Source organism: Sciurus vulgaris (genome assembly GCF_902686455.1).
Source record: "Sciurus vulgaris genome assembly, chromosome: 7".
Classification (NCBI taxonomy): Eukaryota; Metazoa; Chordata; class Mammalia; order Rodentia; family Sciuridae; genus Sciurus; species Sciurus vulgaris.
Window position 1 is genome coordinate 122,460,898 of NC_136467.1, and position 27,461 is coordinate 122,488,358.

Sequence of the window (27,461 nt, forward strand, 5' to 3'; positions counted from 1 at the left end):
TCTATGTCATTTTCATATTGACATCTATTGGTTGTTCTTGAAAATTGAGGTTTTCCTGACTCTTGGTATAACAAGTGACTTTAAATTGAAGTTTGGGCATTTACGTATTGTTTTGTATGTGGGTCCTATTTAAACCTCTTATTCTGCAGCCTTTTTCTCATTCTGGTCCAGCAGAAAGTCACCTTTACTACTAAAGGTGAAGGTAGAAGTCCAGGGCTCTTGGCCTCCTTGGACCCAGGCAAGGAGTTCCTCATTACTGCAGGGCCAAGACAGGAGTTCCAGTCCGAGGCAGCCTCCACCAATACTCTTGCTGGGAGAGGCAGAATGCTTCACTGCTGTTCCCCATGATGCCTCCATTGACATGGGGATGGGTACAACCTATTACTGCTGCGTAATGGAAAGAATCCTGTGTGTATCTCCTCTAACATCAACTCAATCAGGAGGTGGTAACAACTCTTACTGCTGGATAGGAATAATAATCCTAGCTTCTTGTGAGACCTTCTCTGCTACAAACCCAGCAGAGTTGGGGCACCATAATACACCTCAGCAAGGTGGAAATTTAAGCTTTCTACTTGGCCTCTGCTGGCCCTAGTGGGGTGGGGCCATGACTGGAGTAGAACAGTTAGTGTCTAAGTTTCCTGTCTTGTTAAGCGGCCTCTTTCCTAGTCCTTTGGCTACTAAGAGCAGGCTTTTTTGGGGTGTTTTTTCATCTGTGCCCAGTGTCCCTTGGATGCCAATTTCAGTTCCAAGTCTAGGATATATGAGGCAAAAACAAACAAAAACCCCCAAAAGCAAAAACAACCAACCAGGGAACTCACCATGCTGTTCCTTTCACTGTGTTGTTCCTTAGGTCCCAAGGGGTCTGCCTTCTTCAGTTTCTTGTGGTTGCTTTGTTTTACATACACATACATATATGAACATATATACATATATAGTTTTATCCCCTTTAGTGATTTGAAGATACTCAGAGTTTCAGTTATATTTAGTAGTAGGAATAAGATAAAGTACATCTACTCCATATTCCTAGAAGTGGAAAACACATTTATTTTAACTTTTTATTTTGAATAATTGTAGATGCATAAGAAGTTATAAATATAATACAGAGGTCCTGTGTATCTTTCACCCAGTTTCCTTCATGGTTACATCTTATATAACTATAGTACAATTAAAAAAAAATAAACAGGAAATATTGGTATGTAATTCTATGTCATTTGATCACATGTAGACTTGTGCAACCACTAATGTAATCAGGATATACACAATGGTCTCTCTCATGCTACTCCTTTACATCATACCCCACCTGACTCCAATACTATCCCTGACCTTTGGCAACTACTAATTTCTCCTTCATCTCTATTAGTTTTGTTATTTATATAACCAGAGTTATATAGACTGTTGATTTTTTTTCAGACTGTTTTTTTTTTTCATTGAGCATACTACTCTTACAATACATCCAGGTTGTTCTATCCGGAGTTCACTGTTTTTATTGCCAACTCATATTCTAAAACCAGTACATTTCTTTTTATTTTGGGGGTGGGGAGGCTGGACTCATACTCTTAGACTCAAGTCATCCTCCTGCCTCAGCCTCCTGAGTAGCTGACACTATAGGTGTGTGCCCAATGTGTTTTCAAGATTGAATTTCCATTCTAGAAACCTTCTAGTCTTGTAAGAAAATGTCTGATGTAGTTTCAGAAAAACAGTATGATGATTTCACAGTTTAACAAAGCTTTAACTACAGTGAACTAGGCAGAAACAAGGGGGACATAGGAAAGAAAAGAGTTACTTTATATTAGGTAGAGGGAGTGAAAGAGAAGGGCTATGGGGATAGGAAAGTAAAGTTGAACAGACATTATTACTTCATGTACATATACAACTGCATGACTGATGTGATCCTAAAATATGCATAATCAGAAAAATGAGAAATTATACTCCATCTATGTATGATCTATCAAAATATATTAATGCATTTTGTCATGTACAACAAATTAAAATAAAAAATTTTCTAAAAAGAAGTTCTCATATTTTTGTCAATTCATAGGGCAAACTAATATCATGATTAGAAGACACTTCCTTTTCTAAGAAGCTATGAAGACAGTATCATGTACTGACTGTTACTGATTTGTCTTTGGACATGCAGTTTTCTTTATAAAATATGAGCTGTAATGTGAACATTTATAAAGGTGAACACAAGAACACTACTAAATATCAAGAAAAGGAGAGATTAGAGTAAATTTGGGATAACATACATGTTTTCTTTTCTGTGAGAAAATCCAAAATACTTTGAGTACATTTAAAGACCAGGTTCTCATCATTTCCACTTCTGAACGGTTTGTTAGAATGCTACCTCCTTGATTCTAGGATGCATGAGAAATAAGATCCCTGCCAAGAGCCATCATTCTATATGAAAAAGTTCCCTGATGATTATTTGTCCCAATTACATGGCGTCAGTCTAGGAGTCTTTTAAGACTCCTAGATAGATATTTTCTCTAAAAAGGAGCAGCAGTGAATAAGACGTTATGTGAAGAAACTAAGATGCAGAGCAATGTGTATTGTGGAAATCTTTTCTACTGAGTTTCCTTATTCTAACATTAATGACATATGCAACACTGTGGATGAATTATGCTTCATAAATCAGTTCCCTATCACAGATATCAATGTCAATGCTATTTCCAATCTTTTGCAGCAATACATATTCTTACAACATTTTGTATGAGTGTAACTTTACCTGTAGGATGAATTCCTAGACAAGCAATATGAGGTCAGAGAATATTGGTATCATAATTTTTATAATGCCAAATTACCCTCCCCAGAGGTTGTACAATTTCATTCCCACTTATAATGCAAAAATGTGTAAATTTTATACTGCACTGAATATGAACCATGTCAATGGTTTTTTAGATGTTTCACTGAAAATATTCTATTTTTATAGCCTTATGATATAAGAAATAGCATTTTAAATACATCTTCTGTACCACAAAACTCTGCCTAATTTTATGATTCCTACAGAAAATTTCAGGCTATTTGAAGTCAAGATAGATGGGAGCCAAGAAAAAGGAGAAGTTGAGGTTAAGGCAATTCCTGCCATTTTTAGCTGACATGTACAAAACATCAAATTATTTTCCCCTACTTCAGCATGAAAGACTTAAAGCTTACCACTTATTCATGTGAAAATTAACCAATTATGGTGTTTATTATTTTAAGCAATAAAGGTTAACAGGGCTGGGGATGTAGGTCAGTGGTAGAGAGCTTACCGAGCATGTGCCAGGCCATGGGTTCAAATCTCAGCATGCAAAAACAAAAACAAAACAAGTTCTTCTAGAACCGTTAGATTTACCAAAATCCCACACAAAAAAATTTTACTAAAGTCAGGGTGCTAAAAGGGACTTACTCTATAGCTAAGGAAAAGAATCTCACACACACAGTACATGCTGAAGAAGAGAATGAGCTACAAGAACACAACCAAAATGTTTGATCTCTTTATAATACACAAAGAATATGAAGGGGAGGAAAAAGGGAACACAACTTTTAACTAAAAGAGCTGACAACTTTATTTTCACATTTCACAATACAAATGAAAACTGTACTTTTTCTTTCCATTTCTCCCCTCTGAAACTATTTTCTTTGATACAAATGGGGAGCAAGTCTTTGTTGTCATACTGTTAGAAAACACCCAATCACAGCACCATGATCTCCTGGTGAAGTAGAACAAATAGTATGAAACTGAAAGAGGCTCCCCTCTATCCTTATCTGTCTGGTCGTGTCATTCCTGGCCGAGTGGGCACCATCATGGGCCGAGCAGGAGGTCTCATCATTGGAGGCCCAGGCATCATTGGCATGTGGCCTCCCATGGGTGGTCTCATTCCAGGAGCTGCAGGAAAAAACAAAGAAAAGGGAGAAATGGGAGTGAGGAAAGAACATTTGAGAGAGTATTTGATGGAACTTCAACTAAAACAAAAAAGTACCCCCCCCTGCAAAATGCTGGAAAAAAGACACACTTGACAGAAGAAATGCAACAAATTCATCACATTTGTAAATTACTTAGACATTCTCAAACAAAAAACAAAAAGGTCAACACAAGAACCATGTGGGTATCATGATCTAATGATAGTAAGGGGGAAACTATGAATAGACTGTTATTGAGAAATCACCAGGGACACTAGTTCCCTAAACTGACCTTTTTTCTCACTCAGGGAAATTCACAACTAAGTCACATGTTATTCAGTCAGCTCATTAAACCAGTTATATCCACCATATAACCAGGAGCTATTTCATGAATGTACACAGGCACAGAGGACAATCTTACCACTAAGCGTTTGTTCGGAGTTGTAGGAAAGGTGAGCAGGAGGACCATGCTGAGAACCTGTTAGTAACCATACTTAGCTCAAGTCAAGAAAGATAATAGGCAATAATGTGATTTATAACAATTAGCATACACAAAATTTTATTTTTCTAATGCATTTTAGAAACTATTACTAAATTTTTTTAAGTGTCCCATCAATAAACCAGCCAAATAAATGAGGCAGGGAAAGGAGAGCAAGCAGAGGGGTAAGGGAACAAGACAGGCAGTTTCAATGACTAGATCATGTTCTATTTCCAGCTGGGTGGTGGCTTCATGGATACTCATTTTATTATTATGGCTCATAATTTTCATGTTATATAAATTCTTCATAAATATTAAATTTTGCCTTTTTTTTTTTTTTTCTATACTGAAGATTGAACCCAGGGGTGCTTAACCACTGAGCTACATCCCCAGTCCTTTTTTTTTTTTTTTTTTGAGGCAGGGTCTTGTTAAGTTGGTAAGGGTCTCACTAAGTTGCTGAGAATAACCTCAAACTTATGATCCTCCTGTTTGGCCTCCCAAGTGCAGGGACTGTAGGCATGGGTCATCATGCCCAGGACTAATTATTTGTTTTTAACTAAATAGTTTTCATGAAAGGTTTGGAGAAATGGTTCAAAGAAAACTATATTCAAGGCTCGGGATGTAGCTCAATGGTTCATGGTTTGCTCAACATGCACAGTCCTGGGTTTAATCCCCACTGCTGCCCCCCTGTGGAGGCAGAAAAAAAGAAAACTACACTTAGAAAAAAAGAGAAAACTATAAAAACTTATTTAAAATTGAATATAGCCTTATCACGAAAAGTAACACAACTATATGCAAAGACACAAGATCCAACAGTACAGATTTTTTTCCAAGATCAATTTCAACAAGAACACAGAATAATAATAAATTTCTAAATTCCACATAAAGGCCCAAGTTTAACATAATCTGTATTCAAGCACTGCTTATAGGAAGATTAAAAACTGAGTACCTGAAAACTTGTTTACTTTGGTCTCCATAGTGGATCTAATTTACATTAATTACTAACATTGGGATTTCAAGTAAAGGTCTAGATTCCATTTATGTTTTTAACTATTTTATCATGGGAATGTTCAAACATATACTTAGTACAAAGGAGTATGATGAATATCCATGTATCCACAATCCAGCGTCAACACTTACCCACCCATGACCAACTTTGTTCGGCTATAGCCCAACTCATTTCTATTCCCACCCAACCCCAAACTACTCAATTATTTTAACACAAATTCCACAATCTTACCACTTTATCCTGGCTCTAAAAATTTTTTAAAAAGAAAGAAAAAGGAATAGGAGAACTAGCAACACCAAGCCCGCATTCTCAAAGTCAACCACAGGCTGAAGGTAAGTTCTGGAAGCTGCCTTTTTTTTTCTTTCTCCTTTCTTTCTTTCATTCTTTTTTTTTTTTTTTTTTTCTTCTTCTTCTTTTTTCTTTTTTTGAGCCAGGGTCTTGCTATGTTGCCCAAGCAGGCCTCAAATTTCTGGGCTTCAAACAATCCTCCTACCTCAGCCTCCCAAGTAACTAGAACTACAGGCACATGCCACCATACCTGGCTGGAAGCCTTCTTCTTTAGATGAGTCACATATTCCTCAGTTCAGCACATTCCTAAACCATCTATATGTCTGAATATGTTGCCCTAACTTAAGAATGCTAAAGCTATATCAATCACTTCAATTGTGTTTTGGGTTCACAAGCCTGTAAGTCAGGAACTTTTAATGATACCCACAGCAAGCATACTGACTACTTCTGGCTAAAAAGCTACTCTAATACCTTTGCAGCTTGTTTATCCAGTTGAGCTGTAGGCATCAATCACATGTCCTCAAACCTGATAATGTCAGTCATATTCACTACTCTAATTATGTAACTTAACTGTTCTGAAAACCAATAAAACAGGAGCATGAAAAGAGAACTGTTTTTATGAAAACTAACTAGAAACAGTTAAAAAGAATCAGGTCAATCAGTTTCCCAAATGCTCAGAAATTTGGTAAGGCAAAACAATCACAGAAGACTGGAATTGGATTACATCACAGTCTCTTACCACTTCAAAGAAAATGAAACTAAAGTTGGTAGAGGATGCATTATGGTTTATGCTAGAAATGCAGTGTTCCAATCAGCAGACTCGCTTTCAAAGCAAAGATCCTGCCCATGGATCAGAAATATTTGCAAATCAATGTAATTTAGGTCTATACTAAATAAAATGGGAGTGGGGACATGGCTCAGTGGTAGAACATTCAACCAGCATGGGCAAGCTCCTGGTTCCAACAATAACACACACAAAAAAACTGTTTAAATAAAAATTAAATTTAATTAAGAAGTAAATAAAATGCTTCAGGTGTAAGATATTTTTCCACTTTCTGGACAAAAAAAAAAAAAAAAAACAGCTACTAGGCCTAACGTCTTTTTAGGACACTGATTGAGTCATTGAATATACATTAAGAGAGTTGGGTGTATACTTTAACTCAGTGGTGAGTGCTTGCCTAGCAGGCACAAGTCACTGTGTATGCTCTCTAACATCATGAAAAAAATTAAAAATAAATAAATTAATTAAAATCTGCAACAGGAGGAAGCTCAGCTCCAAATCAAAACCAAGAAAATACATCTATCTTTCCCTCCACCCCCAAAATGGAATAAGGTCATCTACCCTTCTCTCCATTAGCAGTGGCCAAAAGTCAAGATAAAGCAAAAACAGGCAGGGAGAAGGAAGAGAGAGGCAGCCTCATCTTGCTTTCAGTGGAACAAGGTCATTAGATACTCCATTTATACTGATAAATCCAATATTTCTTTCTATTTATCACTAAAGATTGACCAAATCTGTTACAATACTTGTAATAATACATTTAGGCAGCTACTTAAGAATTTCCCTTAACAAAAACACAATGCAGCTTGCTAAAAGGAAAGACACTGCAACTTACCAGGTCCCACCGGCATCATCCCAGGAGGAGGAGGGCCCATCATTGGCATCATGGGAGGACCTCCCATATGAGGTGCTGGCATCATACCAGGGCGAGGAGGACCCGCTAAAATAAAGAATGGAGTCTATGGTTAAAGTATACTTCTATACTTGTATGTTGACACTTTTTCTTCTTTTAAATTTTGTTTTAGTTGTACATGGTTCGATCTTCAGCACCACATAAAAATAAATAAATAAAGGCATCTGTCCACCTACAACTAAATATATATTTATAAATATATAGGATCCAAGATGGTGAACTAGAGGGAAGCTGCGTTCCTTGTCGCTCTATAACACGGGTTTCAAGCAGAGGATATCTGTTTCTTGGTGAGGCAGTTTTTGCTGCTTATTGATCCCCTGCTGTTTACCCCATTTGTCTACTGCAATCACCTGCAGTCAGCCAGCATACTGACACCTTTTTGAGTGCAGATTGCTCACTGTCAGGCGCCTATCATCCACCATTTGCCTGCCTCTTGCCTGTCCATTGCCTGACTTTCACCTATCCATCATCCACCACCCGATTGCAGGAAATTCACTGTTACGGTACCTGCAGATTTGGATACACGTGGCTGACACGTGTATCCACATGGCTGTTTTGAGACAACAGCCAGGCTCCGTAGGACCCCTGGCAGAACTGACTGAGACCTGTCTCCAGAACCCCTCACAACGACCAATCACTCCCTGCCTCTGGGGCCCTCACACTGATTGACTGCTCCCTGCCATCAGGACCCCCAGACAGACTGAGCGCCCCCTGCCTCCAGGATCCTGCAACCAAACAGAACACACCCCACCTTCAGGACTCCTGCCTGAACAACCGCATCCCGCCTACAGGACCTCCAACCAACCATGCCCACACCCCGAGCTGCAGCTCCCCATTTGCCAACACATTTGGAAGCCAGAGCGGCCATCTTGGATAATCCTGGAGGCCATAGCTCCCATCTTTAGGTGAGGCAAATCCCATCCTGAGACTCCTGCTGAAGACTTGAAGCTCACTGTCAGGTACCTCTCATGAATCAGGCTACTGAAGACTGGGAGGTTTAAATACTACATGACTGTTAGAGTGTAGATTTTCCTTTTTCTCCTTATTGAAAATTTTTAAGTTTTTATTTCTTTACTTTTTTTGCTCTCCTTTCCTTTTGTTTACCTGTTCCCTCAGAGTCTCTTTCTTCCTTTTTGCATGCTAACAACCAACATCTTTTGATTATACTCTCACTCTTTCTATTTTCCAGAACTTCTATATATTCTTTTCTTATCCTATTAACAACTACATCCTACAACCTCCGCATCCTCTTAGTCCTCCATTAGAAACTGCACCTTATTGCAAATCTGTTTGTTATACTGAAGATAATAATTGAACTCATTCTGTTTACTATAACAGTATTGTTAATGTCCTCATAGGGGCTATTTGGTCTAGGATTGCATACTGTCTAAACTGGGCACTGCTAACATTGATCTCCCCCTTAAAGAAAAGGTTTTAGAAACCTATAGGGTCACTAAAAGCCTACACGGGGGAAACTGCAATACCCCAGATCTGCTGGAGGGGAAGATATATGAACAACATGAAAAAACAAGGGAAGAAAATGATCCAAACAAATCTAGATTCTATATTAATAGAATCCAATGACAGTATGGTAGAAGAAATGTCAGAAAAGGACTTCAGATTATATATGATTAAGACGATTCATGAAGCAAAGGATCAGATAAGAGAGCAAATGCAGGCAATGAACGATAATAGCAATAAGCAGTTGAAAGAGCAATTACAGGAAGCAAAAGATCATTTCATGGGCTGGGGATATGGCTCAGTTGGTAGAGTGCCTGCCTCGCGAGCACTAAGGCCCTGGGTTCAATCACCAGCACTGCAAAAAAAAAAAAAAAAAAAAGATCATTTCAACAAAGAGACAGATTCTCAAAAAAAAGCCAAATGGAAATCCTTGAAATGAAGGAAACAATAAACCAAATAAAAAACTCAATGGAAAGCATCACCAAAAGACTAGACCACTTGGAAGACAGAACCTCAGACAATGAAGACAAAATATTTAATCTTGAAAATAAAGTTGCCCAGAGAAGATGGTAAGAAATCATGAACAGAATCTCCAAGAACTACAAAACATCATGAAAAGACCAAATTTAAGAATTATCGGGATTGAGGAAGGCACAGAGATACAAACCAAAGGAATGAACAACCTATTCAATGAAATAATATCAGAAAATTTTCGAAGCCTGAAGAATGAAATAGAAAATCAATTATAAGAGGCTTACAAAACACCAAATGCACAAAATCACAACAGATCCACACCAAGACACATTATAATGAAAATACCTAACATTCAAAATATAGATAGGATTTTGAAGACTTCGAGAGAAAAGCATCAGATTACATACAGTGGGAAACCAATATGGATAGCAGCAGATTTCTCAGCCCAGACTCTAAAAGCTAGAAGGGCCTGGAACAACATATTTGAAGCTCTGAATGAACATGGTTGCCAACCAAGAATCCTATACCCAGCAAAACTAACCTTCAGATTTGAAGATGAAATAAAATCCTTCCATGAGAAACAAAAGTTAAAAGAATTTACAAATAGAAAGGCTGTGCTACAGAATATTCTCAAAAAAATATTCCATGAGGAGGAAATGAAAAACAACAATGTAGGTCAGCAAAGGGAGGAACTACCTTAAAGAAAAATCCATTCAAAGGAGAAACCAAGCCAAGTTAAAAACCAAAATAAGCTCAAATGACTGGGAATACAAATCATATCTCAATAATAACCCTGAACGTTAATGGCCTAAACTCATCAATCAAAAGACATAGACTGGCAGAATGGATTAAAAAGAAAGACCCAACAATATGCTGCCTGCAAGAGACTCATCTTACAGAAAAAGACATCCACAAACTAAAGGTGAAAGGATGGGAGAAACCTACCATGCACATGGACTCAGTAAAAAAGCGGGGGTTTCCATCCTTATTTCAGATAAAGTGGACTTCAAGTCAAAGTTAGTCAGAAGGGATAAAGAAGGACACTTCATACTGCTTAAAGGAACTATAAATCAGGAAGACATAATGATCGTAAATATTTACACCCCAAACAACGGTGCATCCATGTACATCAAACAAATCCTTCTCAATTTCAGGAATCACATAGACCACAACACAATAATGCTGGGTGACTTTAACATACCACTGTCACCACTGGATAGATCTTCCAAACAAAAACCAACCAAAGAAACCATAGAACTCAATAACACAATCAATAACCTAGACTTAATAGACATATATAGAATATTCCATCCATCAATGAGCAAATTCACTTTCTTCTCAGCAGTACATGGAACCTTCTTAAAAATAGACCATATGTTATGCCACAAAGCAGCCCTTAGGAAATGCAAAAAAATAGAGATACTGCCTTGTGTTCTATCAGATCATAATGGGATGAAATTAGAAATCAATGACAAAATAAAAAACAAATTACTCCAACACCTGGAGACTAAATAATATGCTATTGAATGAAACATGGATAACAGAAAACATCAGGAAGGAGATAAAAAAACTCTTAGAGGTAAATGAAAACAACGATACAACATATCAAAATCTCTGGGACACTATGAGAGCAGTACTAAGAGGAAAATTCATTGCATGAAGTTCATTCCAGAAAAGAATGAAAAGTCAACAACTAAATGACCTTAACATTACAGCTCAAAGCCCTAAAAAAAGAACAGAATAACAGCAAAAGTAGTAGAAGACAGGAAATAATTAAAATCAGAGCTGAAATCAATGAATGAAACAAAAGAAACAATTCAAAAAACTGACAAAACAAAAAGTTGGTTCTTTGAAAAAGTAAACAAAATAGACAAACCCTTAGCCACACTAACAAAGAGAAGAGAGAAAACTCAAATTACTAAAATTTGTGTTGAAAAAGGTAATATCACAACAGACACCACTGAGATACATAACATAATGAGAAGCTACTTTGAAAATCTATATTCCAACAAAAGAGAAAATATCAAAGACATTGCAAATTCCTAGAGACATACGATCCTCCCAAACTGAACCAGGAGGACATACACAATTTAAACAAATTGGTATTAAGCAATGAAATAGAAGAAGCCATCAAAAGCCTACCATCCAAGAAAAGCCCAGGACCAGATAGATTCTCAGCCAAGTTCTACAAGACCTTCAAAGAAGAACTCATTCCAGTACTTCTCAAAAGTATTCCAGGAAATAGAAAAGGAGGGAACTCTACCAAACTCATTCTATGAAGCTAATATCACCCTCATACCCAAACCAAGCAAAGACACATCAAGGAAAGAAAATTTTAGACCAATATCCTTGATGAATATAGATGCAAAGATCCTTAACAAAATACTGGGAAACCATATCAAAAAACATATTAAGAAAATCATGCACCATGATCAAGTGGGGTTCATCCCTGGAATTCAAGGATGGTTTAACATCCGTAAATCAATAAATGTAATCCACCATGTCAACAGACTTAAGGATAAGAATCATATGGTTATTTCAATTGACGCAGAAAAAGCGTTTGAGAAAATACAACACCTCTTCATGCTCAAAACACTAGAAAAAATAGGGATAGTAGGAACATACCTGAACATTGTAAAGGCTATCTATGCTAAGCCCACGGCCAACATCATTCTTAATGGAGAAAAACTGAAACCATTCCCTTTAAAAACAGGAACGAGGCAGGGATGTCCTCTTTCACCACTTCTACTCAACATTGTCCTTGAAATATTAGCCAGAGCAATTAGACTAAAGAAATTAAAGGGATATGAATAGGAAAAGAGGAACTTAAGCTGTCACTATTTGCTGATGACAAGATTCTCTATTTAGAGAATTCAAAAAATTCCTCCAGAAAATTTCTAGACCTGGTCAATGAATCCAGCAAAATAGCAGGTTATAAAATCAACACACGTAAATCTAACGCATTTTCATACATAAGCGATGAAACATCTGAAAGGAAAATGAGAAAAACAACTCCATTTGCCTCAAAAAAAATAAAATACTTGGGAATCAATCTAACCAAAGAGGTAAAAGATCTCTACGATGAAAACTACAAAACACTGAAGAAAGAAATTGAGGAAGATCTTAGAAGATGGAAAGATCTCCCATGTTCTTGGATAGGCAGAATTAATATTATCAAAATGGCCATACTTCCAAAGGCGCTAAACAGATTAATGCAATTCCAATTAAAATCCCTATGACATTTCTCATAGAAACAGAAAAAGCAACCATGAAATTCATGTGAAAGAACAAAAGACCCAGAAAAGTCAAAGCAATCCTGGGCAGGAAGAGTGATACAGGAGGTATCACTATACCAGATCTTAAAACTCTACTATAGGGCAATAGTAACAAAAACGGCAGGGTATTGGCACCAAAATAGACAGGTAGATCAATGGTACAGGATAGAAGACACAGAGACATACCCACATAAATAAAGTAACCTCATAATAGACAAGGGTGCCAAAAACTTACAATGGAGAAAAGATAGCCTCTTCAACAAATGGTGCTGGCAAAACTGGAAATCCATATGCAGTAAAATGAAATTAAACCCCTATTTCTCACCCTATACAAAACTCAACTCAAAATGGATCAAGGATCTAGGAATTAGACCTGAGAATCTCCATCATGTTGGCTTAGGACCAGACTTCCTTAACAAGACCCCCATAGCGCAAGAAATAAAAGCAAGAATCAATAAATGGGATAGACTCAAACTAAACAGGTTTTTCTCAGCACAAGAAACAATCAACAATGTGAAAAGAGAGCCTACAGAGTGGGAGAAAATCTTTTCCACACACACTTCAGACAGAGCACTCATCTCCGAAGTTTATAAAGAACTTAAAAAACTTTATACCCAAAATACAAAGAACCCAATCAATAAATGGGCTAATGGGCAGAAACTTCACAGAAGAAGATATATACACAGGTGATCAACAAATATATAAAAAAGTGCTCAGCATCCCTGGTAATTAGAGAAATGCAAATTAAAAACACCCTAAGATTTCATCTAACTCCAATTAGAATGGCTAATATCAAGAACAGAAGCAGTAATAAATGTTGGCATGGATGTGGGGAAAAAGGCACACTCATACACTGCTGGTGGAGTTGCAAACTGGTACAGTCACTCTGGAAAGCAGTATGGAGATTCCTCAGAAAGCTTGGAACGGACCCACCATTTGACCCAGCTATCCCACTCCTCGGTTTATACCCAAAGGACTTAAAATCAGTGTACTACAGTGATGCTGCCACATCAATGTTCACAGCAGCTCAATTCACAATAGCTAGATTGTGGAACCAACCTAGATGCCCTTCGACTGACGAATGGATAAAGAAACTGTGGTATATATACACAATGGAATATTACTCAGCCATAAAGAAGAATAAAATTATGGCATTTGCTGGTAAATGGATGAAGTTGGAAAATATCATGCTAAGTGAAATAGGCCAAGCCCAAAAAACCAAAGATTGAATGTTTTCTCTGATAAGTGCATGACAATATATAACGATGGGGGTAGCAGGGGGAAGAGAAGAATGAAGGAAATTTGGATGGTGTAGAGGAAAAAGGGGTGGAAGGGGGTGGGGATGGAAAAACAGTAGAATGAAACAGACAGTATTACCCTATATATATGTATGATTACATGTATGGCCTGAATATACATTGTGTACAACCATAGAAACAAAAAGTTGTACACATTTGTGTACAATGAATCAAAATGTGTTTGTAAAAATAAAAAAATTTTAATAAAAAATATATAATTTTTTTTAAAAAAGAGAGAAACTAATAGGGTCTCAGGAATTGGTTCCAACTTTGAAACAACAGACTTCTAATGGCTTCATTTTATTAACAGTAGCTCTACAAAAACCACATACCATAAAACTTTACTTTATAACTAAAAGGCAAAAACAAATATGCCTGGGCAGAACTATAAATGAAGTTAGGTTCCTCAGGTCTAAAAACAAAAATTCTGAGGCTAGGGGTATAACTTAGTATTAGAGAACTTGTCTACCATATAAGAAGCCTTGGGTTCAATCTCCAGCACCACAAATATATAAGTAAATAAATAAAAAAGAACAGATTAGGGCTGGGGATATAGCTCAGTTGGTAGAGTGCTTGCCTCACAAGCACAAGGTCCTGGGTTCAAATCCCCAGCACCGCAAAAAAAAAAAAAAAAAACCAAACACAGATTATACTCTCTATGGGGCTCTTGACAAAAAGCTGACAAACTAAAATCACAAGTACCCAATTTCAGATCATTTATTAAAAGATCAAATCTAGGTTTAAAAGATTCTTTTGAGCTTGGCATGCTGGCCCACACCTGTAATCTCAGCTACCCCACAGTTAAGGCAGGAGGATTGAAAGTTCAAGGTCAGCCTGGGAAACTTAGAAGGCCCATGTCTCAAAGACAAATTTTTTTAAAAAAGGGCTGAGGATGTAGCATGTGCAAGGCTCTGGGCCCAATCCCCAGTCTTTAAAAATAGAATATTCTAGCCCAGTGTGGTGGCACACACCTGTAATCCCAGTGCCTCAGGAGGCTGAGGCAGGAGGATCATGAGTTCAAAACCAGTCTCGGTAAAAGTGAGGCACTAAGCAATTCAGTGAGACCCAGTCTTTAAATTAAACACAAAACAGGGCTGGGGAAGTGTCTCAGGGGTTGAGTGCCCCTGAATTCAATCCCCAATACTGCCATCCACGACCCCCGCAAAAAAAAAAAAAAAAAAAAAAAAAAGAACATATTCTGAAGTAAAAGGACTTATATGCAGATATTCCTGACAGTATCATTTATAAAAAGCAATATAACTGTAATAACTTAAATATCTAACAATATCTAAAAAAACAATGTAGTAAATTATGATACATTCATATCATGGACTACTCTGCTATTAAAAATACTGAAGGCCTGGGGTGTAGTTCAGCGATAACAGCAGGTGCTTGGCAAGCACAAGACCACAGGTTTGATCCCCAACACCAAAAGATAAACAAAAAAGTGGGGGGATAAGTCAATCAAGGTGAACAAGAAGACATAGGTGACCGGGAATTGCTATGGGCCCCAGGATCACAAATACCTAGTCATCTGCATTAGTGTGCAACAATTAAAACAATTACTTTTTTGTATTTATATCCATGATAATGAATCCAATTTCAATCTGAACCTTCACAGGACAGCAAAAAGGACTACAACCTAGTATTCAATTTCTTCCTGTCTGCTATGTAGAAATGACAAGTTTTACTAGAGAACAGAGGCACTTGAACCACTCCACCTTCACTATCCAATTCTTATCTTTCACAAGATATATGTTGATTATGAGGTGGATTAGAAATAGGAAAAAAAAAAAATGACCAGTTTATCAGCTATTTGAGTCCTCTGGTGTTCTGTTCATAGTAATCAATAACTTAACATATGCAAGAACACCTGTTCACGTTAGTCATTTAATCATAGGTTCATTCTTAACTTTCCACTTGAATCCATCTTGAAAGGCCACCAAAAAAAAAAAAGAAAAGAAAAGAAAAGAAAAAAAGAATTGGGATGTCACAATTACAATACCTTAGTAACAATGCCATGAAAGGTCAATTCAGAAAACTATTTTAGAAATTATACCACTAAAGTTGTTTTCTATTACTATCATGTATTCAATAAACATTTGAAAACCAACTGAGATAATCTAACAATCAAAGGATAATCTGCCCAATTACATCCATTAAGATAAAACCTTTAAACTTACGTAGACTAGGGGGAGGTGGGATCATAGCACCGGCTGGAGGAGGTGCAGAGAATGGAGTAGGAGGTATCTTTCCTTGTTGAAATGCAGCCGCTTTGGGAAGGAGAGTAGGAAAAGAAAAACAAAAAACATGAATAAGAATTCAACAATACATTTACAATTTACAATTGTAAATGCAATTCCCAGGTCACCTTTCTTTTAAATCTTCAATGATTCCAAATATTTAACTCTAACGAGTAATCTAAAGTTATCATAACTCTACCATTTTAAAATCAATTGTAGGTATTTACCTGCTAAAACAGCAACTAATTACTGACTTAGTGATTTTAAATTCTTTAAAATTGTTATTAATTTAAGCCAGGTGTGGTGGCACATGCCTGTAATCCAGCAACTTGGGAGACAGAGACGGGAGGATTGCAAGTTGGAGTTCAGCCTCAACAACTTAGCAAGAACCTGTCTCAAACTAAGAAATAAAAAGGGTTAGGGATGTACCTCAGAGGTAAAGCACCCATGGGTTCAATCCCCAGTACCCACAGACAAAAATTTTTATTCATTTAATAGGTGCTTTTAAACTATTTTTACTATATAATACTCTAAAAATTTTTTTAGTTGTCGATGGGTCTTTTATTTATTTGTATGTGGTGCTGAGTATCAAACTCAGGGCCTCACACATGGCAGGCAAGTGCTCTACCACTGAGCCACAACTTCAGCCCACATATAGTATTTTTATGGTTAAAATAACAATTTTCCTATCTATCCAATGTCTTTTACCAAAAAGAAATCGTCATCTTTTTTCCTTCTTTTTTAGTACTGGGCATCAAACCCAAGGTGCTCTACCACTGAGGTATACCCCCAGTCCTTTCTATTTTTAATGTTTTTTCTACTTTTTCTATTTTTAATGTTCAGACAGGGTCTCACTAAGTTGCCAGGCTCACATCCAACTTGTGATCCTTCTGCCTCAATCTCCTGAGTCCCTAGAATTACAGGTGTGTGCCACCACTCAGCAAAACAGTGACTTATAACCAATCTGTGACTTATAACCAATTCAAGCCATTCATTATTTTGTTTGAAAAATGTGTGATACATGCCCAAAAGCCAGGTTGTAAAATTTTTCTATTCTTTCTACATCCTGGTGAAAACAATAAATCATTTTGGCTTGCCAGTTTTGGAATTAATGTACTGATTTAGGAGATGTGGATGAAACAATGATTTCAAAGGAACAACCTTCCCTGAAAGAAATTGTGATCTTAAAAAAGTCCAATATTATCAACTTTTTTCTTTCTTATCATATGAGGTAAAAGTGAAAAGAAACTGAAGATCACCTATATTTGGTTTTCAAAAAGTCATAATAGGGCTGGGGTTGTAGCTCAGTGGTAGAGCACTTGCATAGCACGTGGAGGCACTGAGTTCGATTCTCAGCACCATGTATAAATAAATAAATAAATGATAAAGGTCCATTGAGAACTAAAAAATATTTTTAAAAAATCATAATAGCCAGGAATGGTGGTATATGCCTGTAATCCCAGCAGCTCGGGAGGCTGAGGGAGGAGGATCTCAAGTTCTCAGTAACTCAGCAAGGCCCTATACAACTTAGCAAGACCCTATCTCAAAATAAAAACTAAATTAGGCCTGGAGATATGGCTCAGTGGTTAAGACCCTGAGTTCAATCCCCAGTAGTGAAAACAAAAAGAGGAAAAAAAAAAAAAAAAAAAAAAGTCACAAATATTAAAATATACACTCAAAAATCTGCATCTGATTGACACATAATGAGGGGTGGGAGGGGGCAAGAATGGAGGAAGGAGGGACTATATAGAGAGAAAAGAAGGGTGGGAGGGGTGGGGGAAGAAAAAAAAACAGAATGAATCAAACACCATTACCCTATGTAAATGTGTGATTACACAAATGGTATGCCTTTACTTCACGTGCAAACAGAATCAACATGTATCCCATTTGTTTACAATTAAAAAAAAAAAAAAAATCCGCATCTGAGCCAGGCACTGTGGTACACACCTGTAATACCAGCGGCCTGGAAGGCTGAGGCAGGAGGATCATGATTTCAAAGCCAGCCTCAGCAATTTAGTGAGGTCCTAAACAACTCAGGATGTGGCTCAGTGGTTAACTGCCCCTGAGTTCAATCCCTGGTACAAAAAAAAAAATGTATACCTGAGGTAAGAATTTCCCAATTCAATGCTGCCTGCAGGCCATTCTACTCCACCCCCACAAATACAAAGTCAGTCAAATTACTCATCCTAATCTCTGATCATTCATGAGGATCAGATCTAAAAGGATGATATAAACATTTAATAAGAGCTATTCATATACCTGTGCTCTATCAGGGATTATATTTCTCAATAAGGGCTTTTCTAATCAAAAAGGTACTTTCTAAGCTGGGTACAGCAGCATACACCTGAAATCCCAGCAACTCAGGATACTGAGGCAGTATCACAAGTTTGAAGCCAGCACAGGCAACTTAGCAAGATCCTACCTCAAAATAAAAAGAGCTGGAGATACAGCTAAGTGGTAGAGCACCCCTGAGTTCAACTGCTAGTATTGGGGGTGGGGAGAAAAAGGAAGACAATTAATTTTTTCAACTGAGACAATGTCTGAGATTTACTCCATAAAAGTCCTGGAGACCAAAAGGAAGTAAGTAAAGGTACTTAGTGCTCTCACCCAGGAGCAATTCTGCCCTGCTCCTACAATGCCTGGAGACATTTTTTAGCAGTACTCACAACTGGAGGCTGGTACTAGTGGGTTCATACCAAGGATGCTACCAAATAACCTAGAACACACAGGACAGAATACCACAACACAGAACTCTATCACCTTTTGCTGACTATTAAAGTCAACAGCACCAAGGTTGAGAAACTTGATGTAAGCTAAATAAGAATCTTGTAGCAGGGTGATGGGAAACTAGGGAGTGGGTATAGAGGAAGTCCATTCCTTAAATCTTTCTACTTCATTTAAAACTTTACAAAATAGTTTTGCTTTTTTTTTTTAAATCGCATCATAAAGTCTACATCTGCCTGACAGCTCTGAGTGAATTTTTAAGAAAGGTCATGTTTCAAAAAATATACCAGTATGATCTAAAATAAAAATGTAACTTCTGACAGTGCCTTGGCTCAACTAGCCAGAACAAAATATTCCTAATTAACATCAAAAAGAAGGCATTTACAACGAAAATATGGGTCCAAAATATCCAGATTATTTTGCCACACCAGTTAGCTTTGTTGTTTGTTTGGTTATTTCTGTCAGGACTATAAATAAGATTAAGTCAAATGATGTCTCTAAAACTAGAAAAAGAAAACCACAAATCTACCCCAGTCTTTACCTAGAACTGTTTACACTTCTAAAAACTGTGAATCACTACAAAGGGGGGTTTATATAAATTTACTAAAAAACCTGGTTCGTGTCAACACAGAAATATTACACAATTCCATTCTTCTCTGCTCCACTCCAAATATAACCAAAACTTGACAGCTCTCTCTCTGATTGCTTGACCCTCACCAATTAATATTAACATGTTCCTATATTCCTGGGAAACCAGTGACCTTCCACTTCTTCCATTCAACATGGGCAAATGCCCCTGTTTATCATTCAGAAGGCATTGCTTCTGTGAAAAACAACAAAGAGACAGGGAGGGAAAAGAATGGGACTATTCTGTCACATCAGAACAAGAAACCAAAACATACTTGTTTTGTCAATCAGGCTCTGAGCCTGTTCTTCCATCCATTTCTGATAGTAGTCTTTCACATTCTCTTTGTGTTTCCTACCACTGCAATGTGTCTTTCTCACAGATGGCTGTAAAACAAAAAGGCTGTATCAGATGCAGAAACAAATCTCCAAAATGAGAAAGTTGATAAAGATTTACCTCCTTGTAAGCGGCCCAGATAGTTTGGCTAGGCACTACACATTATCCTACAACATACTATGGCAATTTATTTATTATATTTATTATCTAGACCAGGGGTCAACAAACTGTGGCCCACGGTCCAGTCACCTGGTTTTGTTTAAAAAAATAAAATATTGTTAGAACACAGATACCCTTTGTGTATGTGTGTGTGTGGTGCTGGGGACAGAACCCAGGGCCTCATACACGCCAGACACACACTGTACCACTGAGCTACATCACCAGCTCCAGCAGACACATTTATTCATTTATTTATTGTCACGGCTTCTCTCTATCACAGCAAAGTTGAGTAATAGCAGCAAAGACCATATGCCCACAAATTTTGGAAACAGGTCTTGCTATGATGCCCATGTTGGTCTTGAATCCTGGAATAAGCAATCCTCTCACCTCAAACTCCCAAGGAATTAGACCTACAGGGAACTGCCACTGGGCCAAGCTCAACCTTTTCTTTCCTTTTTTAGGTACTGGAGATTGAAACTAGGGACACTCTACCACTGAGCTACATCCCCAGACCTTTTTATTCTTTTTGAGACAAGATATTGCTCACTTGTTGTGGCTGGCCTTGAACTTGTGATTCTCTTGCTTCAGCCTCCTAAGTAGCTGATATAACAGTTGTGTACCAATGCACCTGGAAATTACACTAATTTTGTTATTGCTTTTATTGAGTTAGCTCGTTATTACTGTGTTTGTGTATTGTTGTCAGTTGCTGGGATAGAAACACAGGTCCTTGCACCTGCTAGGCAAGTAAGTGCTCTACCACTGAACTATACCTCCAATTCCAATTTTCATGAATAAAAACTAGATCAGAGCTGGGTGTTGTGATGCACATCTGTAATCCCAGTAACTCAGAAGGCTGAAACAAGAGGATCACAAATTTGAGGTCAGCCTGTGCAACTAAGAGAAATCCTGTCTAAAAACAAAAAATTAAGCCAGGCACCCATAGCACATGCCTGTAATCCCAGGGGCTTACGAGGCTAAGGCAGGAGGATTGCAAGTTTGAGGTCAGCTTGGGCAACTCAGGGAGACCCTCAGCAAACTTAGCAAGACCCTGTCTCAAAATAAAAATAAAAAGGTCTGGGCGCTCAGTGGTAAAGCACCCCCAGGTTCAATTCCCTGTATACCCTCCCCCCAGTAAAAAAAAAGTTTAAGAAAAATATTCATTATAGATTTGGCAGTCCTAATATGAAAAAAAAAATCCAAAAGTTATAGCACTGAATAACTGAATGTTTGAAATTTTTCTTTTGTTTTTGCCTAATTGATTTAGTATTTTTATATAAACGGTTTGTAGTGATTTTGTTTTTAACAGTCAACAGAATTTAACCATGGTATTAGCAATAAGAAACCCCAAATTAAGCACATTTTAAAATTAAATAATCCTTATAGCAATAACCTGAGAGACTGGAATTTAGGGACGAAATCACTGGAAGTATGACAGTCTAAATTCATTTTTATCTTCATATCTATACACATTTTCATATGGTTTCTTTCCTCTGAATAGACATAGCCCTGGGGATTGAGCCCAGAGCTCCCACATGCTAGAAGTGCTCTACCACTGAACTACACCCCCAGGCTCACCAAACTTGGTGTTAGAGTCATGCTTATTTGTACATACTGGCCTCAATCTTGAAATCCCCTTGCCTCAAAATCCCAAGTACCTGCGGTTACAAGTGGGTGCACCATGCCCAGACGGCAATGGAGGCTTTAATACATTTTGAAGTCCGCTGCAGGGAACTGCTATAATCATATTTTTTCTTTTTCAAGAAAATTTTAGCAGGGCGTGGTGGCACACACCTGTAATCCCAGGGACTCGGGAGACTGAGGCAGGAGGACTGCGAGTTCCAAGCCAGCCTCAGCAAAAGTGTAGTGTTAAGCAACTCAATTAGACTTTGTTGCTAATACAAAATACAAAATAAGGCTGGGGAAGTATTTCAGTGGTCAAGCAGCCCTGAGTTCAATTAGTGGTCAAGTGGCCCTGAGTTCAATCCTGGATAACCCCCCCACACACACACAAAAAAGAAAATTTTAGAATAGTACAGAGTTCTCAATACTTCTCATAAAGAGAAAGTTATTATAAGATACTTCACAATTTTCTGAATTCTGGCATTAGCAAGATTATTAGTGGGTATATGAAAATATGCCAAAAAAAAAAAAGTAGAAAGGCACAGCCCCCTCACTAACAACTTTAAGAAAATTATGACTAGGGATTTTACTAGAGAGGGGATTACAAGTTGGGCTATATGGCCTGCACCGAGAGGGGAGTACAAAAAAAAAAAAAAAAAATACTGGGGATCTCTTCCAGACAGTCTATAATATTCAGAACTATTTCTTTAAGAGGAACCACCCTCCTTGCATACCCCATAAATCTGTCATTTTCCCCCCAGTACTGAGAATTGAATCCAATGGCACTCTACCATTAAACTATATCCCATCCATTTTTTTTAAATTTTGAGACCAGGTCTCAATAGGTTGCCCAAGCTTACCTCCTATTTGGGATCCTATTACCTCAGCACCAAGGGATTACAGGTGTGCCACCATGCCCAGCCTACAAATCTGCTAATGCTAAACAACATCATGCATAAGATTTTTTTTTTTTTTCCTTTGCAGTGCTGAGATCAAAGCCAGGTTCTTGCACAGGCTAGGTAAGCACTCTAACACTGAGTACATCCCCAAATATGGAAAGAATTTTAAACAAAGTGACAACAAAGAAATCATTGGCTAGGTTCTTCCAGATACTATTCAAGATGATCAAGAATACCAATTTAATCCGGTTCTTGCAAAAGCAGCATAGAGCTGCATTTCTCAGGGATGCTTCACAGACATCTAATGGTCTCTAAGACCTTTTCAGGGGTGTGCCACGCTGTATGTCTTTTTTCATAAGACATTACTTTCCTTTTTCACATTAACAATGATGATGCCAACTCCTGGTACTTTAGAATGAATCAAGGCATGACACCCTTTTCTTTTAGTGATCATTGTATTTTTCAATGCTCCACACTCAAGGGGGCAAAACCCAATTTCATTGTCTTTAATGAAACAATATAATTGTTAATTTTGTTGAATCTCAACTTGTGAGTTCCTATCCTTTTAATATTCTGGGTAACAAAACTGACAAAGCATTTCTGCCCACTAATATATGAAATTTCAAGGAAAATTTAAGGTTAGTACTTAAAAGCAAGCATGTAATTCTAGTTGCTAGCTTTGCTAGCTGTCTCTTTCTCTGAAAGAAAAAGAAACATGTTAAATACTCAGACTTCTCAAAAATGAATAAAGTAGCCAGGCAGGGAGACATATGCTTATAATCCCAGATACTCAGTTGGCTGAAGAGGATTCCAAGTTCCAGGTTAGGCTGGGCAACCTAGTGTTACTCTTCCCTAAAACAAAACTTTTTAATAAAAGGGTCTATGATGATGGGCTGGGGTTATGGCTCAGTGGGAGAGCACTTGCCTGGCATGTGTAAGGCACTGGATTCGATCCTCAGCACCACATAAAAATAAACAAAATAAAGATATATATATATAAAAGGGGGGCCTGTGATGTAGTTCAGTGGTAGAGTACTTTACCAGCATGCACATGGCCCAGGCATTGATCCTCAGTACCATACCAAAAAAAAAAAAAGAAAAAAAGAAAAGAAGTGAACCTGTTAACTTCAAGAAAAACAATTGATAGTATCTGTTGACAATAATAAAATATGAGCTATAAGCAAAAATTAGAATGTTAGAAAACCTTACCTGTTACCATGAAATTGACAGTTTCTCACCACTTAAAGCCAGTAGTGATTAAATTTTTACTTTAATTAATGTGAGTTATTAACAGAATATAATCAAATAAGTCCACACTTGCAGACCTGTATAACTCACTAAATATTTTCCAAATAACCAATGCATATTACAAAATCAAGCACAATAAAAGATTCAAAGTCCAAGACAGACCAGGGATTTCTTTTTTTTTTTTTTTTTTTGCCAGTGAATTTTAATGTAATATTCTGAAAAGTCTGATAGGTTTCAGAGTCCGCATTGCAACTAACCATGTGTTAAGTTTTGATGAAATAATATAAAGTAGTATTAAAGAATACCAATAATTATCTAAAAAGACTATTAAAGTACTCCTACTAGCCAGGTGTGGTTCAGCACACCAAAAACCCCAGTGACTTGGGAGGCTGAGACAGGAGAAGCTCAAGTTTAAAGCTAGTCTCAGCAATTTAGCAAGAGCCTGTCTCAAAATAAAATAAATTTTAAAATAAAATAAAAATTTAAAAAGTCTGGAGATGTGGCTCAGTGGTTAAGTATTCCTGGATTCAATCCCTGTTACCAAAACAAAAAACAAAAAAAGTACTACCCCTTTTGTCAACTACATATCAATGAGAGACTGAACTATATACTTCAACTAAAACAACACACTGTAACACATTTAATACAGAAAAAGATAAGAACCCAGCTGTATTCCATTAAGTCAGATATTACAGAGGTTTGTAAAGATGCTAAAACAATATCTTTATTTGTACTTATGTTTCCTTTTTTAAATGCTACATTACATGTAAAAAACTTGTTACTGTTACTTTTTTTGAGGGGAGGGGCTGGGAGTACCAGGTATTGAACTCAGGGGCATTCCACCACTAAATCACATCCCCACCCCTATTTTTTGCATTTTATTTTAGAGACAGGATCTCACTGAGTTGCTTAGCTCCTCACTTTTGAGGAGGCTGGCTTTGAACTCTCCATCCTTCTACCTCAGCCTCCCAAGCCACTGGGATTACAGGCATGCACCACCGAGCTGGCTTGTTACTGCTACTTTCAAATGAGTAAAGGCTTTTAATTTTTTAATTTCAAATATTTAATTTCAAATATTTGCATACACAACCCACATAACCCGATTTAAAAATACATACATATAAGCCAATAATTGTTTAAGGTTTTAATGTTCTCAAACACCAAAAAGTTTGAGAACTGCTGGAACAGAATTACAGAGTTGGAACCCCTAGTCTCACCTTCCACCTGTATACAGAATTACTTGTTTTCTAACATCTGAAGTCAGTTCCACTCGCACACTGCTTCAGTTTCTTTCTCCACAAAGTGGAGATAATGAAAGTACTGAGAGTATCAGAAGCATGAAATAAAATGATTTGTGTAAAATATCTGAAACACAGCTTGCCACAATGAAGCCTTCACTCTTAGGTGCTGTTATTTGCTAAGAAGTTTTTAATCAAATCAAAGAATATTGTTCCAAATCACATCATTTATCTCCATTTTATCCAAACATTTTAATAACTTGATACAATCCACTATTGGAACTTCAAGGGCACTCTCCTAGAAATTTTGTTTGTGTAACTTTTTTCATCTTCAAACTTGCTAATAAACCTTTATTATTTTGGCTTTCCAGTGAAATCAATGACTTCTGGAAGAGTACTTTTTGCAAATGTTCTCAAATTATGAAAACTGTTACAGGAGGAAAAATAACACACCCAATTATTTTCTCCAAGCATTAAACCTTAAATTTCAGCAGTCTGAAAAGCACAAACCTACACGTTAAAAAAAAAAAAAAAAAAAAAAAAAAAACTTATTTAACGATTCCACGTAGACTTTTTTTAAACGATGACGAAATCCTCTACTTACAGAGTCATGGGTGAGGTACGTATCGCAGTAGTCACAATAAAACCTGAAGAGGGTGGGAGAGAAAACAGAAGATGCCAACCTGTTAATAGTATGCCCATCCACGGCATCCTTGTTCGCTGAAAACAAAAAACACACACAAAACCTCCCTATTCACGATCCGAAGGCGTCAAACAAAGCGTTCTGACAAAAACCAGTTTTTTTTGTTGTTGTTGCCTTAAGCGGGGTCGACCTCCACACTCCAAAAGAGGGTCTAGAGCTTGCCATCTCCCACCCTCATTTCTCCCCAGACCCTCGCCCTTCCTTGGAGGCTTCAAGTATCAGAACCCGCTCTCCGCGCCTCTCACTGGGCCACCACCAATGACCGCCACCGCCTTCACGTTTCAGACCCCCTCTTACTTAGGCATGTTGCTCCACAGACCGTTGACCACTCGGCTCCGCGCCGCCCGGAAGTGACGCACACAGCAAGCGCCGGGGCTGCAGAACTCCCGGACTGGCGGTCCGTAGCCAAGCCAGAGGCGGGGCTTTTCTCGCTTTCCCTTCACCTATTAGAAGAGTGGAAAGGGCGGTACTATGGGTGCCTACGAGGTTCAATCCATACTCATTCAGTCTTGATTCTTGATGCTTCCGGGAGCGCGTTATTTTTCGTCAAATATGTGGCTATGCCCTGCTACCTACCAAGCGCTGGGTTAAATGTTGAGATAACAGCAGAATACAAAATACGAAATCCTGGCTTTCCGAGTTTACTAGAAATAGGGTAAAACAGTTAAAATTAATATGGAGTGCCCGCCCCTAATCCCAGCGACTCGAAAGGTTTAGTTTGAGTCCAGCCTGGACAACATAACTAGACTGTCTCAAAATAAGTTGGCTCAGTCCTCAATACCTCTTTTTTAAAAAAGTGGGGGGGGGGCAACTTATAAGAAGACAAGTCTATTGAAAAGGTGACAACTGGGAAATGAGGTTAAAGCCATAAAGCCATGTGCACGCCGTTTATGTATCGTGTTATTTTTTTTTTTGTTTGGTTTGGTTTTGGTTTTGGTTTTAGTATTCTTAACCCCAGCAGGCAGTAGAATGTCGTTTCTGGGCCTGTTTCATCGTTTCTTGCTGTGCTACTTGGGCAAGTTATTTAATCTTTCTGAGCCTCATTCCATCATGAAAAGTATGGATAATAATAATTACTTTGGGGTTTAAGGAAGAATTAAATGTGAAAATACTTGTAAAGTGTTTAGTGCAGTCTGAGCATACTAAGCCCTGCCACAAACGGAAGAAATGAATAAAATTACCCTGTCGGTGGGACCACCTCACCTGACTAGATTAAAATATTTTTGAGATATGTAGGGTATGGTACAGAGTTAGTTACTAAATGTTTGTTTGTTTTGTTTCTGTTTCTACTGGGATTGAACTAGGAAGCTCTATCACTGAGTGGCACCCCCAGCCTTTTAAAATTTTATTTTGGAACAGGGTCTGTTGCTGAGGCTGGCCTTGAAATTGCAATCCTTCTGACTCATGCACACAAATATGTTTCTAGGATAAAGTTCTAAAAGTACAACTGCTAGGTTGAAGAGCTTTGCATTTGTAATTTTGAAAAATGCTGCCAAATTGTCCTTCATTGTGGTTGTATTTGGAAATGCTTTTTTCATATTTTCAATCTGACAAGTTAAAAAAAGGCATTGTAGCCCTGAGTGTTGGTACATGCCTGTAATCCCAGCAACTCGGGAAGCTGAAGCAGGAGGATCACAAGTTTGAGGCCAGTCTAGGGTAATTTAGCAAGACTCTGTCTCAAAAAAATCAAATAAAAACGACTGAGAATGTAAGTCAGTGTGGTAGCACATCCCAGGTTCAATCTCCAGTACCAAAAAAAAAAAAAAAAAAAAAAAAAGGCATTATGTAATAATTTTAATTTATGTTTCTC

The 27,461-nt window shown here is 37.6% G+C and overlaps 1 protein-coding gene across 1 annotated transcript; it reads right to left on the reverse strand.

Moving 5' to 3' along the window:
- Positions 1 to 3,463: 3,463 nt before the first annotated feature.
- Positions 3,464 to 26,071, reverse strand: SNRPC (small nuclear ribonucleoprotein polypeptide C). The gene is made up of 6 exons (XM_079147269.1): positions 25,949 to 26,071; positions 25,553 to 25,595; positions 19,726 to 19,834; positions 16,040 to 16,129; positions 7,271 to 7,375; positions 3,464 to 3,868 (listed from the first exon to the last, which is right to left on the reverse strand). Exons 1-6 carry the CDS (start codon positions 25,954 to 25,956, stop codon positions 3,744 to 3,746), a joined length of 480 nt encoding a protein of 159 aa, XP_079003395.1. The 5' UTR covers positions 25,957 to 26,071; the 3' UTR covers positions 3,464 to 3,743.
- Positions 26,072 to 27,461: the final 1,390 nt, after the last annotated feature.